At 52.5% G+C, this 13,608-nt stretch overlaps 2 protein-coding genes across 3 annotated transcripts in view; one reads left to right on the top strand and one right to left on the bottom strand.

Annotated features, from left to right (window-relative positions):
- LOC127036604 (zinc finger protein 560-like) overlaps window positions 1–13,608 on the bottom strand; it is a 984,895-nt gene that overhangs the window by 962,486 nt on the left and 8,801 nt on the right. The gene's annotated exons all lie outside the window — the stretch shown is intronic.
- LOC127036605 (zinc finger protein 560-like) overlaps window positions 8,259–13,608 on the top strand; it is an 813,726-nt gene continuing 808,376 nt past the window's right edge. The window contains exon 1 of the mRNA XM_050927661.1: window positions 8,259–8,297. Within this exon, the coding sequence (XP_050783618.1) occupies window positions 8,274–8,297 (24 nt within the window). The 5' untranslated portion in view covers window positions 8,259–8,273. The remainder of the gene's footprint in view (window positions 8,298–13,608) is intronic.

Genomic DNA, 13,608 nt, shown 5'->3' with positions numbered 1-13,608 from the left:
CATTAACCCTTAGCTATCAGTTTATGACAAGGAGGCTCAGCCTCCCCAAACCTTGCACTGCCAAGGGGACAGTGGGGCCCATGATCAGGGGCCCTGGCCAAGTTAGGTCCCCCTGGAAAAGTCTCCCCTATGTCAGCCCCAGGGCTGGAGGAGCTCCCACTCCCTGCTACAGCCCGGGGGCTGCAGCAGGGGCACAGAGCTTCTCTGGTCTCAGGGCCACAGCGAGGCAGGGGTAAAGGAGTGATAGGGTGGGGCTGGTGGGGGAAGGGGTGGAACAGAAGTGACAGTGGATGGGGCCATGGGTGGAAGGGGGTAGAGCCACAGACAGAAGGTAGGGGCATGGTTCTGGTGCTGGGGCCCCCACACTTGTTCTCCCTTTCCTGGGGGTTTGGCATTACTAGCCCCGGCTTAGCGAGTAGGGTTCAGTGGTCCCCATAGTGTGGGGTGTGACTCCTAGGGGGACACAGAGGAACATTCATGGGGGCACCTCAGGACCTGAGCCAGCCCACATAGAGGGCAGGGAGGGAGCACCACTCTGCCACAGCTCTTCCCCAACCCCACCCTCAGCCTGAGACTCTGGCTCCCAGCCCGGCGTCGACCCCTTTACCCCTGTCCGCACCCCTCTCCCCAGCAAGTAACAGCCCCACTCCTCCCAGCCCCGCTTCTTGACCGTGGCTTCCGAGGGGTCACAGCCATGGCTAAGAGGGCACAATGTGAAATGTTTGGGGACCACTGGTTTAGGGTGACATCCTCAATCACTTCTCTGCAGTCCAGTAAAAGCTATTCCTCACTCACCTACCCCTCCATCAGGACGGACTAGGTATGTTCTGCTGCCCTTCACTCATACAGGAAGGAGAATAACATTTCATTCCACTCAACCCTAAAGTGATTTGTAACCCAAGACCATCCCAAACTGGTCATTTTGGGGAAGTGGCCCCATCATGCTGCATAGCTAGGCAGAGTAGGTGTGTCTATGCAAACACGGTCTGTTCCTGAAGTCTTTCCCCAGCTCCTCACTAGGTGAGAGAGGGGAGCTCATTCAGACCCTGCTTACGCTTAGTATTTAAAAACTCCTTCGTGTCACTATCTCTGCCGGCCTTAGATTTCTCCTCCTGTCCGTTTTCTGACAGCTCACATGAGGTGACCGAGTGGTTAAGGTGATGGACTGCTACCCCATTATGCTCTGCCTGCATGTGTTCAAATCCCATTTTCATCAGAGGCATTTAGTCTTCACCCTCCTTTATAGACAACCATCTCCCCCTTTGGTACAATAACAGATCAAACAATGTTGCTTGTGTTACCCAAAATTGGGTCAGTTAGTAAGCTTAGAGAGGACTAATAATGCCCCTCCCCCCAGAGTTTGGCAGAAAGCAGCACATTTATTAGCTTGATAGCTAAGCTTAAAAGAAGGGATGGGGGAGGGTGTCACACTCATACTCATGCTCCCAGGACAGGCCTGGCAGTGGAGATGTCAGGATCCTTTAAGGTAAGTGTCTCACAGCGCAGCGATGGACGGTGCGATGAAGATCAGTCTCCCTGAGGTGCAACAGAATGTTACACAGCGAACCACTGGCCAGATGGGCCGGGTGAAGGGCATTCACTGGAGGTACAAAGGAGAGTGGGAAAGCCACTTCACAGGCATTCAAAGAGGGAAAGGACACAAGCTGGGGGAGTTTAACAGACCTTTTGAGCATACAGGTTATACAGAGCATACAGATCACTGCTGCTCCTACAACATGATAAGTTCTCAAGCAGCATGTTTCTTACTTTGCCCATCTGTCAATTTTGATGATTATTGATGGAAATATTTTGCCATTGGGTTGTGTGTTTACACAGAAACTGACATTTACCAACAAATACACAATTCTTCCAAGCCTGCCTAGTCTGCAGTTGATGGGTTTAGAGGGACACATTCACTCTTCCAGGTCCCCATTCCAGGCCTGTGCTCTCCAGGTTGTCAACTTCCCGCACTGCTGGGATCCTTCCCTCATCTCCCCCCAAACCACTGCCCCACCCCCACTTCTGGGGTCCCCTCCCTACACTGTCTAACTCCACTGCTGGCAGGATCCCTTCCTGTTCCTTTCATTTCCTGCCTCCACTCTGGGCAAAAGCTCTGCACTCTTCCCACACCAGAAGTTGAACCCAGGCCACCTGGCTGAAAACCAGGAATCCTGACCACTAGCCCATATGGGACTATTGTTGCATCTGACGAAGTGGGTATTCACCCACGACAGCTCATGCTCCAATACGTCTGTTAGTCTAGAAGGTGCCACCGGATTCTTGGCTGCTATTATTACTACAACTCAGGCCTTGGCTACACTGGAGAGTTACAGTGCAGGTGGTGGCTTTACAGCGCTGTAACTTACTCCCTGTCCACACTGGCAAGGCACATACAGAGCTGTATCTCCCTGGCTACAGTGCTGCATGTGCTCCACCTCGACAAGAGGAATAAAGAGAACAGAGCTGGTGATGCAGCGCTGGGGTGCCAGGGTAAACAGTGATTAATCTTACTACGCTGTCACTGACCTCCGGAACCTTCCCATAATGCTTTTAAGTAGAGATAACGCTCTTTGTTCTGGTGTGATGCCTCTGTTTGCTTTTTTGTGAGCTCAAGTCTCCCGGAGCTGCTTATCTAAAAACCAAACACAGTTTCTGTTTGCAGTGAATGAGCAGAGGCAGGGGGATCCCTTTGGAACACCCACAGCTGGTGTTTGCTTGAGGAGAGAAGCAGCCGGGTGGGTACGGGGGAGGTCTGTTTTGGATCAGCGGCTTATCTGGTCTGTGAGGAAAAAAAACAAAGGCGGCTATTTGCATTTAGTGAATGAGAGAGGGGTGGGGGAGGAGGCTTGAACTTGCCAGGCAGGGAGCTGACACAGTGTCAGCTCCAAAAATCCACTCGCTCTGTCTCCCCAACGCTCCGTGTCACACTCCACCCCACCCTCCTCTTTTGAAAAGCACATTGCAGCCACTTGAATGCTGGGATAGCTGCCCATAATGCACCACTCCCAACAGCGCTGCAAATGTGGCCATGACAGAGTGCTGGTAGCTGTCAGTGTGTCCACACTGCAGCGCTTTCCCTAAACAGCTGTAGGAAGACAGCTTTAACTCCCAGCGCTGGACAGCTGCAAGTGTAGCTAAACCCTCTCTAAGCCGACCCCTTATGAGAACAGCAGGGACTAGCATGACTAGATGTCCCGATTTTTGAGTCTTTTTCTTAGATAGGTGCCTATTAACCCCACCCCCATCCCAATTTTTCACATTTGCTGTCGGATCACCCTAGCAGGGGTTGCACACAGGGCTGCATTAACCTTCAGGTGCTGAGGTTTCCCTCTCTCCATTCCCAGAGCCTGTGATCAGGAAACAGAAATCAGGGCTCCCAGGTGCTGCACAGACCATGACTGAGATCAGACCCCATATTATGCAAGGTGCTGTACAAACCCTGGGCAACACTGAGACACCCAGGAGGTTCCCCTCAATTTCCCTGAGCCTCTGCTGCCCAACTTCTTCTGAATCCCTCTGGTTCACCCCCCCCCAAACAAAAAACCCACCTTTCCAAACAGTCCTTCTTTCCTTGCCCCCTGATTCTGGTTTCACACCCTGGGACCATCTCCTCTCTTTGTCTCTCCCCCTCCAGGTGAAGCAGAGATGGAGGCAACTTCAGCCACTGGAGTCAGCCTCAGCGAGCACTGCAGCCGGCCCCGGGGGAGCGGGGGTGTTTGCAGACACAGGAAGGGAGCAGGGGGTGCTGGGAAGAAGGCGGCAGGAGAACAAAGCTCAGAGACCCAACATGGGGAAATTCCAGGGGGCGGGGCTCTGACACATCCCATGCGCGGGCAGCTCCTGGGGGCGGGGCTCTGGCTCAGCTCGAGGGCGGGGCAGCTCCTGGGGGCGGGGCTCTGGCTCAGCTCGGGGGCGGGCCAGCTCCTCGGGGCTGGGCTCCAGCACAGAGCAGGGGCGGAGCAGCTCCTGGAGACGGGGCTCTGGCACAGCCCATGGGTAGGGCAGCTCCTCGGGGCGGGGCTCCAGCAGAGTGCGTGGGCGGAACAGCTCTTGGGGGCGGGGCTCTGGCACAGCCATGGGCAGGGCAGCTCCTGGGGGCGGGGCTCTGGCTCAGCTCAGGGGCAGGGCAGCTCCTGGGGGCGGGGCTCTGGCTCAGCTCAGGGGCGGGGCAGCTCCTGGGGGCGGGGCTCTGGCACATTGTGACGCGGAGCCCGGGCTGAACAGCTGCTTCCTGGTTCTCCACTTGCCAGCAGCGCTGTAGCTGCCCGATCCGGAGCGGAGCCGCTGTTCTCAGCTGCAGCCAGGATCTGCCCCCGGCCACGCTGGGATCCAGGTGGGGACAGAGACTGGGGCCCGGGGGTTCCCCTTGGTGTGGCTGGCTAGGGCGGGACGGGAGAAGCCGGAGCTGCAGGCGGGAGAAGGGCATTAGGACATTGTGACCTGGAGCCCCCGGGGAATGAGAGGCGCTGGGGGGCAGGAAAGTGACTCTGCCCCAGGGAGCCTGGGAGAAGCCTTGAAGGCGCCTCGGCCCCAGTGGAGCTGCAGGAGGATCCGCCCGCCCGCCCCGCTGGGATGGGGGGGCCGTGGCCCGGCCGTCGTGTGGGGGGGATGGGCGGACCCCGGCCAGGCGGGGCGGGGGGGCGGTGTATTAAATCCCTCCCCATAGCAATGTGCTACTCCCGGGCACTGCGCATACCCAGTAACAGCCGCTGAAGCCGCTGCTCTTCCCCCTACCCGGACCAGCCGTAACGTTCCGCTGGGGGCGGGGCTGGAGCGGGGCGGGGGAGTAACAGGGAGCGTGGGAGGAGCGGGCGCAGAGCAGGAAATTAATGGGCGTTGGGGCGGGGTCAGGCAGCTGGAGGCAGGGTTCGTGGGGGGCTAAAGGGCACAATCCGTGCTGGGGGGAGGAGCAGGAGTTGAGCTCAGGGGGAGGCGGTGTCAGAGCCCCCCCCTTTGGTGTGAGGGCGGAGGTGTCGAGGGGGGAGGAGAAGCCGGAGTTGCAGGGTGGGGAGGTCACTGGGGTGGGGACGTAGATCTGTCTCTGTGCAGCCAGGACATTCCCGGGGTGGGAGAGAGGTGAGTTAACTGGATCCTGTCCCTGTTTTTGCCACTTCCTCCCAAACACACATTCTCTCAAGATTTCCCCTTTTCTCTCTCATTATCACACCTGGCTATAAAATCCAGGGAGATTCTCCTCCCCCCCCCCAATGATCAGCTCTCTAATTGCCTCTGATTTTCCCTTTTCTCTCCATACTTCTCAAATGTCAATTTAAAATCTCTCTGATGGGGGGTGGATTTTCCCACCCATTTTATCTGCAGCGATTTGTCCTTGTTTGGGTGGGAAATTGTTGCCCTGGGTCATTCCCCAGAACATGGCTCCCACTGGAGTGGGATGGGATGAGGTTCCCGTTCTCTGCCAGGGCAGGGAAGGGAAGGGAGGAGCACTTTCCCCATGGAGACTGCCCAGAACCCATTTCCCAATTCCCCTGCGGCCCCCTTCCATTGTCCAGGGAGCCTTCCAGCTTCCCCCGACCCTTAAATCAGCTCCTCAAAGGGCTCTGAGCTGCTCACGTGAATGGTTGCCCCGTGGCCGGGGGGGACCATCACATTCTGTTTATGTATTGGACAGTCATATAAAATCCAGTCCAACAGTCCCCCTTTTCCACTAGTTATTTAATAGCAACATCAAATCCCCTCCGATCTTGGTGGTTTTCTCTCATGTTATCAAATGTCGTTTGTGACAGGGTTCTCTCTGCGTGTCTCAAAGATTGATATAAAATACCCCAAACATTTGCCCCACTTCTCTCTAGTTGTTTTATTTCTAATTGAATATGATGGGTTGTTTCCCAATGTGCTAAGATGCAGCCGCCTCTGGGGTGGATCCATGGTGGCCATTATTTGCTCGTGACAGCCCGTGGATCTTTCTTGCCCTCCAGACCTTCCATTCTCCTGTTAAAGAAGCACTCCCCAGGCTCCCTCTGCCTGTGTGACTGGCCAGCAGGAGGTGGTGTTAACTTTCTAGCCACTTCTCACACTCTGTGAGGTAACACTTGCAGGGGCAGGGAAGGTGTCTGTGTGGGGAGATTGCAGCTGAAGGGGCATTGTGGCAGGGGGAGGCCTCTGCGTGGCTGGGCAGGGGGTACCCTAGTCAGGCTGGTGGGTTGTGGAGGTTTGGGGTTTTCGGCGGTGGTGGTTCTGATGTGCCCATCCCTGAGGCTATGGGTCCTGGAGGTGGGTATCGCTGGGGGCCTGGTGGCTGCAGAACAGTGGGGGTGGGTGTCTCTTGGGGAGGCGGGACAGAGGGTTAGAGGGAGCCTGGTTCTGTGCCAGGGGCTCTGTCTGTGCTTCCCCCGCTGGTTCCTGGTTTTGTTGCCATGCCCAGTGCACAGAGCTGGGGGAGGGGATCCCTGACACTAGGTGAGGGCATGCCAGGGAAGCAGAGTGATGGGTGGCACTGTAAAGCATCAGGGGGTCACACTGGGCAGAGGAGGGGGTCCCAGGCAAATGTCAGGGTAGATCGTTCTGGAGGGTGGGGAAGTTCCCAGGCAGGCAGTGAGGGACTGAGTTCCCAGTGGGGGGGGGGGTCCCTTGAGGGGGTCCCTGGCTGCTGGGGGCTCTTGGTGGGGGGAACCCTTTGGGATTCCCAACCTGGCAATCATGGTGTGGTGGGGGTTCTCTGGCCAGTGGGGCTTTGAGGGCTATCTGGGGTCCCTGGCCAGGGACTCTGGGGGCTGCGTCCCAGGGAATATCTGATGGGATCCTGGCTGGGGGGTGTCTGGGCCCCCTGGCTGGGAGGTCTGCGCTCTGGGTACTAGGGGGTGTCTGGGGGCTGCTGCTAACCATGATCCTTCTCTCTGGTCAACTTGTACCAGAGTCCTGGCTCCTAGTCACCAGGTCACCAAGTCCATTCCCCAGTCACGTTCCCTGTCACTGTGATAACTTTCTGTCCACTTAGCAAACACTGTTAGTGTGAAATCACAGAATTTACTTTTCTCCTCTTTTGAAAACAGCAGGAACTTTCGGTTTCGTTTGGAAAATTTTTGCCCCCAGTCCTTGTCCTAGATCTGCGGGGGTGAGGGAGGTGGGAAGGGAGTCAGCACTGCCACACGATGGTCTTTTCCACAGCGTTCTGAACTCATTCTTTCTGAAATCCGGTGTCATTGAGACCGTTGTTAATCCAGAGTCACTGTATGGAAAGACAAGGAGTGATTCCAGATGGACAGTGGGTCAAATGAGATCAACCATTCTCCCTGTGAGGAGGGGCTCCCATTAGCTGCTCTCCCCAGAGAGCTAAAGGAGGGAAGCTGCTGAAACACTCTGTCCCTCTCTGCTCAGGATATTGGGGTTCAGCTTCCTGGGTCAGATGCTGCAGCCTCCATTGTGATCTGGGATAGCAGGCTTGGCAGCTGCTGCTCCCCCAGTGGGGCTCTGTGCTGGGAAGTGACCTTAATTAAAGCTTCTTCTCTGCCCGGCCCAGGGGATGACTTTCTGCAGCTGGTCCTAGCCCCCTAGGGCAGTCCTGGGCCCTGTTACTACTAAATTCTGAGCCAGAGTCTCCAGGTAACTGAAAGACCTCAGGGAATGTCCTAGGGTCTGGCAAGAAAGTGACTCTGCACAAACAACATCACCTCATTTCTCCTCCCATTAGCGGTTGCCAGGAGGAAATCCAGCCATGGGAGAGACAAGCCCCCAGGAATGGGACTGTCCCAGCCAGAGGGGCAGGGAGAGAGGACAGGGGAAGGAGAGACTGAAAGGGGCAGTGGGAGAAATGAATGTGGGGGAGAGATTTCCAGCTCTCTAGTCCACCCAGACACATGTATTGCTGCATCCTGGGGCAGAAGCACTTTCCAGTGAACTAAACAAGGATCAGACAGAGCAAAAGCCAGTTCCTGACTCCATATTCCCCCTGCTGGGGTGTGGCTGCCGTGGGGTCAGTGTCTGAGGGAATCCCCCACAGTGACTCCTTTGGTTCTGCTCTTTTCTAGCCTTGTGTTCAGAGAAGGGGTGAGGGGAGAGAGAAGGGAGGTTAAAAATGTGTCTGTGGACTTAGCCTGGCAGGAGGGGCCAGGTCTAAATTGTAATAAAGAGATTGAGCATTTCCCAGCATGACAGAATCTAGGGTGTCTGTCTGCAGGGAAAGAGCCTGGGGGAATTGTGATGTGAAATTAACTAAAACCGGTTCTGAAACGCCCACAACTGCCCTTCTCCCCCAGACAGGCTGCAGAATGTTTTGCTCCAGCTCATCCCAGCCTGCCGTGGGACAGGGAAGAGAAATGGCTGCAGTGGAGTCAGTCCAGGTAGAGATTATCGGGGTGTTGCTGGTGGGTTCCTGCTGGAGGAAAGGGAGAGCAAATACACCAGAGGTGGGAAGGTTTGCAGAGTCTGGTTTGGAGGTTGGAGCGGGGCAGGAAATTCACAGTGTGGCGAAAGGAGGAGGCCAGGGTGTGGCAGACCTGCTGGGAGTTATTTACTAAGTGGCCTAGATTCTAGGAACAGACCCAGGAGGTTTGGAGGTGGAAATGCCCTAATTTGTGAAGAGAGAAAATAACCCACCTACAGGGAGCTAGTCAAACTGACCAGACTCCTAGTGCTGGAGCCTGACCTCATTAACTATCAGCTGCTGTGAGATATAAAGGGGACACCCATGAGTCAGGCTTATTGGAGCTGCCTCTCTCTTCATATCCCGCTCCTCACAATGCGGAGAGTGTTGGGCATCCTACCAGCAAGCTCTCCCTGGACCCTGCTAGGGGCTCCAGCTCCTCTATCAGTCAGTGGCTAGTAGGGGGGTGATGGATATGCTGGGAGAGATAAGGGGCTCTCTCTTCATCCCCTCACCCTGGCATTTGCTGGATACTCTGAGCCAGGTCGAGGTGGGACTCTCCTGACTATGATCCACCCAGAGCTTCCATTTGATTCACTCTTCTCTGCCACAAATAGTGGGGCTGTGAGTGGGGCAGCAAGTCCTTAGTGTTGGACTCTTACTCTTTCAGGGGCTGGTGACCTTCAAGGATATGGCTATGTATTTCACCAGGGAAGAGTGGGCTCTGCAGGACCCCACTCAGAGAGCCCTCTACTGGGATGTCATGCAGGAGAACTATGAGACTGTGACCTCGCTGGGTAAGGGTTCCTGTCCCTTCTGTTCTTGGAAGGGGAAATGAAGAGTGAAGGTTCACACCACCCCCACAATGCCATCTGTACCCTGTCCTGTTTCAGCATCACCCCAATAGGCCAGTGACACACATAATACCAGAGACCCTCCTCTGCTGCAGAACACTTTGGGAACAGAGCACAGGAGCCGTATTGCACAGTGTCAAATATCTCCTGTTTGCTCAAGTGAAACTGGGGGTTAGGTCTGGCATAACTGTCCCATACCCCTAATCATTTTTTTTGCCCTTTTCTGAACCTTTTCCAATTCCAATATATCTATTTTTGAGATGGGGTGACGTGCATGCAGTATTCAAGATGTGGGTGTATCATGGATTTATTTGCTGTTTTTACAAATATGATCTATGAGATATTCTGTCATATCTATCACTTTCTTAATTATTTCCTACATTGTTCACTTTTTTTCACTGCTGCTGCACATTGAGTGGATGTTTTCAGAGAACTATCCACAGTGACTCCAAGATCCATCTCTTGAGTGGAAACAACTAATTTAGACCCCATCATTTTGTATGTATAGTTGGGATTGTGTTTTCCAATGGGCTGCACTATGTGCTATCCTGTCATCTAGTACTGCTGAGATCCTGGATTCAGTAATATCCCTGCCCTTCCTGTTCCCTTTCTCCACCGAACCCCGCCAGCCCATGCTTCCTGTTCCCAGCTTCCCCAGGATTCTCGCACTGTCTCTGAACCTCTCTATCAGCAAGAAGCAGTGCCAGGGACACTTGCCCTCTGTCTGGAGTCTTCGATTTCTGGGACATGGATTTACTTTCTCTGTGTTCTAAGAGGCTCTGTCATAATGAGTGTCTGTGATGTTACCCAGAGTACAATCTGGACTGTTAAATAGCTGTCCCCTCAGTCCTCCAGCATGGGGTGCCTTTTCCACTGTTTTCCCGCGAGAACAGCCCCTCTTGGCCAATTAACACACAGTCTCCAGCATGTAACTCGCTCCCAGCTACACAGTATTGAGTGCTGCTAGACAGCCACTCATGAATTACACCTCAGGAGAAAACCAGCAAATTCTCAAGTGCCCAACTTTCCCCCAGAAATGTGCATCTTGCACTGTCCAGCACGCTACTGAACGACCCAAGCTCATATGAAGTCTGTCATTTCATCAGCGGAAAATGACATGCACCAGCTTGTTATCCCAAACAGAGTTTCCAACACACTTCAATCCACACATACTGGTTAGATGAACAATAAACCAAGATTGTTAACTACCAAAAACTAAAACTAGGCCCAGTCCATGAAAGGGGCACTCCCAGGAGAGACTGTATAAAGGCTGGAACATGAAACACCTTTGTAAACCTGAGACAGCTGCCTTGGGGACAATGACAGGGAGAATCCCCCAAAGTGACTCCTTTCTTTCTGCTCTTCTCTGGCCTCCAATTGTTCCTTCCAACGTGGAGTACTTTGCACTTGTCTCTACTGAATTTGATCCTATTTACTTCAGATCATTTCTCCCGTTTGTCCAGATCATTTTGAATTTTAATCCAATCCTCCAAAGCACTTACAACCCCTCCCAGCTGGTGTTGTCCGCAAACTTGATACGTGTAAGAGAGAGACTGTTACTTGGAGGATTTCCCCATGTGTCAGTGGGTTACACCTTGATGGGAGGGGGCTAGGCCTGTACTGGAATAAGGTCACTCTGTGCTTCACAGTGTGCTAGAACCTAGAATGTGTATTAGCAGGGGAAAAGCTGGGGGGAATCGGCTTGTGGAATGGACAAAAGCCTAGTCTGAATTCTCACACCTTGCCCTTTTCACCCCGGCAGGCCAGAGAATAACATCCATGTTTCGCTGCAGATCATCTCGTCCTCCCAGGGGCAAGGAAATGGCAGCAATGGAGCTGGCTCAGGTAAGAGATTATCAGGGTGGCGGGCTCTGCTTGGAGGTTGAGGAGCAGTAAATGCATAAGAGGGTGGGAATTGCTAGAGATGGTGGGAAGCAGGAAATATCTCGGGTGGAGAAAGGGAGGGGACAGCATGTGACAAACCTGCTGAGACTTGTGTAGTGTAGGGCGTGTTGGTTGTCACCCCCAGGAGGCAGTTTGTGGAGCTTCTGGGAACTGCTGTGTCCTCTAACGCTCACGCTGGGCTGGCCCTTCTCACACTGCTTTGCTGGAGATTTCGCCAGCCTCTCCAGGGCCTGTTATCACCCAACACAACAGCAGGTGGCGCCATGCAGCCAACTAAGCTACCTGAGTGCGTTACGTAAGCCACTCAAGGACAGATAGAAGACAAGAGCCAATTTCCCACTCCCCAACCTTGCACACTTGCTGTAGTATAAATCCAGAATGATACCATCTTATAGTGCACAGGGATCTCTATAATGCAAGCTCATTAATGTAGTTCCCCTTCCTCTCAATATGGGACAGATGTGCACAACAAGCTGAGATTTTCCCCAGACACTTCACTCAAAATACGCTGGTTAAGATAAAGCATCAAACAAGTTTATTAACTGCAGAAAGGTAGATTAAGTGATTATAAGTGATAACAAACAGATCAAAGCAGATTTTTTAGCAAATAACCAATACTCAGACTAAGCCTAACATACTAGATGGATAGAATTTGAATTAGCAATTTCTCACCCTGACTGATGGTACAAGCAGTCCCCCAAGTTTCCATACACAAGCTAGAAATCTCTTGATCCTGGGAGCAGCACTTCCCCCACATCCGTTTTTGTTTCTCAGGTGTTTCCAGAAGTTCTCTTGTGTGGAGAATGAGGCCAAGAGATGATGTCACACCCCACCTTATGTAGCTTTTCCATATGGTGGGAACCTTTTGTTCCAAACTCAGTTCCTAGTCCAGTTTGTGGAAAAATACAGGTACTAAAATGGAGTTTAGTGTCATGTGGTCTGGTCACAGGCCCTGCTGAGTCATAGTAGCCATGACTCATAGGCTGGCTGAAACATTCACAGGAAGGCTAAGCTCTTCCACAGTCCATTGTCTTTGTTGAGCCATCAGCACTGTCTGGCTTCTTCATTGTTGTACCTGAAAGGCTCATTGTGGGTGTTACCCAGAGTAAGCACATTTGAAATACAGATCCAGAGTCAATATCCATAACTTCAGATACGAACATGATATGTGCACACAAATAGGATAATCATATTCAGCAAATCAGAACTTTTCCAGTGACACCACACATGATGCATCTTCTACAAAATAGATCATAATTATGTCCTAATCATATTATAATCATACCACTATGATGAATATGGGGGTGTAGTGTCAGATAGGTCCTAATTTCAAGGCACAGGAGTTGGGAATGGAACTTCCGCTCTTTGTGGAACAGGAAATAACCCTCCAGCCAGGGCTGGGACAACTTCCCAGACTCTCAGCGATGGAGCCTGAATCTACTGACATTTCATTAATTACCACCAACCCCAATCTTTGTGGCAACTGTAAACTTTATCAGTGATGATTTTGTACTCTCTTCTAAGTCATGGATAAGAATGTTAAATAGCACAGGGCCAAGAACCAATCCCTGCAGGAACCTGCTAGAAAGAAATCCACTCGATCATGGTTCCCCATTTACTATCAGAGTTTTTAATCTATTTAATGTATGCCGTGTTTATTTTGTATCATTCTAGTTTTTTTTAGTAAAAATATTGTGCTAATCAAGTCATGTCCCTTACGGAAGTTTAGGTATATTACATCAATACTATTAGCTGCAACCTAACTTTTGATCTCATCCAAGAAGGATATCCCATTAGTTTGATAGGCTCTATTTTCTCTAAACCTTTGTTAATGGGCACTAGAATTCTGACCTTCTAACTTCTATTCTTTATGATTGACTTCCCCTTTCTTCCATATATTTTATTTGGAGAGTGCTTGGATTCCGACCAGGGAGCCACTATCAGGGTCCAGAGACAGCCCCATCTCCTATATTAAGCTCTGGCTAGTAGCTATGTGATAAATGTGAAGACCCTGCTTCTGTCTGTCAGATGGGAGACACAAAGGTTCTCTCTTTCTACCCTCTGATGCCTCCTGGCTGCTGTAAGCAAGGTGGGGTGGGACTCTGTTAACATGTGCCTCCCGGAGCTTCCATTTCCCTGGTGCTGCTGTTCCGTGAATAGTGGGGTTGTGAGTGGGTCAGCAGGTACTGAGTATTGGACTCCTGCTCTTTCAGGGGCCGGTGACCTTCGAGGAGGTGTCTGTGTATTTCTCCAGGGAAAAGGGGACTCTGCTGGACCCCACTCAGAGAGCCCTCTACAGAGATGTCATGCAGGGGAACTATGAGACGATGGTCTTGCTGGGTAAGGATTCCTGTCCCTTCTGTTCTTGGAAGGGGAAATGAAGAGTGAAGGTTCATGCCAACCCCACAATGCCATCTGTACCCTGTCCTGTTTCAGCATCACCCCAATAGGCCAGTAACATACATACTACCAGAGACCCTCCTCTGCTGCAGAACACTTTGGGAACAGAGCACAGGAGCAGCATCACAC

This window comes from Gopherus flavomarginatus, chromosome 18, assembly GCF_025201925.1.
Source record: "Gopherus flavomarginatus isolate rGopFla2 chromosome 18, rGopFla2.mat.asm, whole genome shotgun sequence".
NCBI lineage: Eukaryota > Metazoa > Chordata > Testudines > Testudinidae > Gopherus > Gopherus flavomarginatus.
Note: the sequence above shows the minus strand (reverse complement) of the source record. Positions and strands in the feature narration are given on the sequence as shown.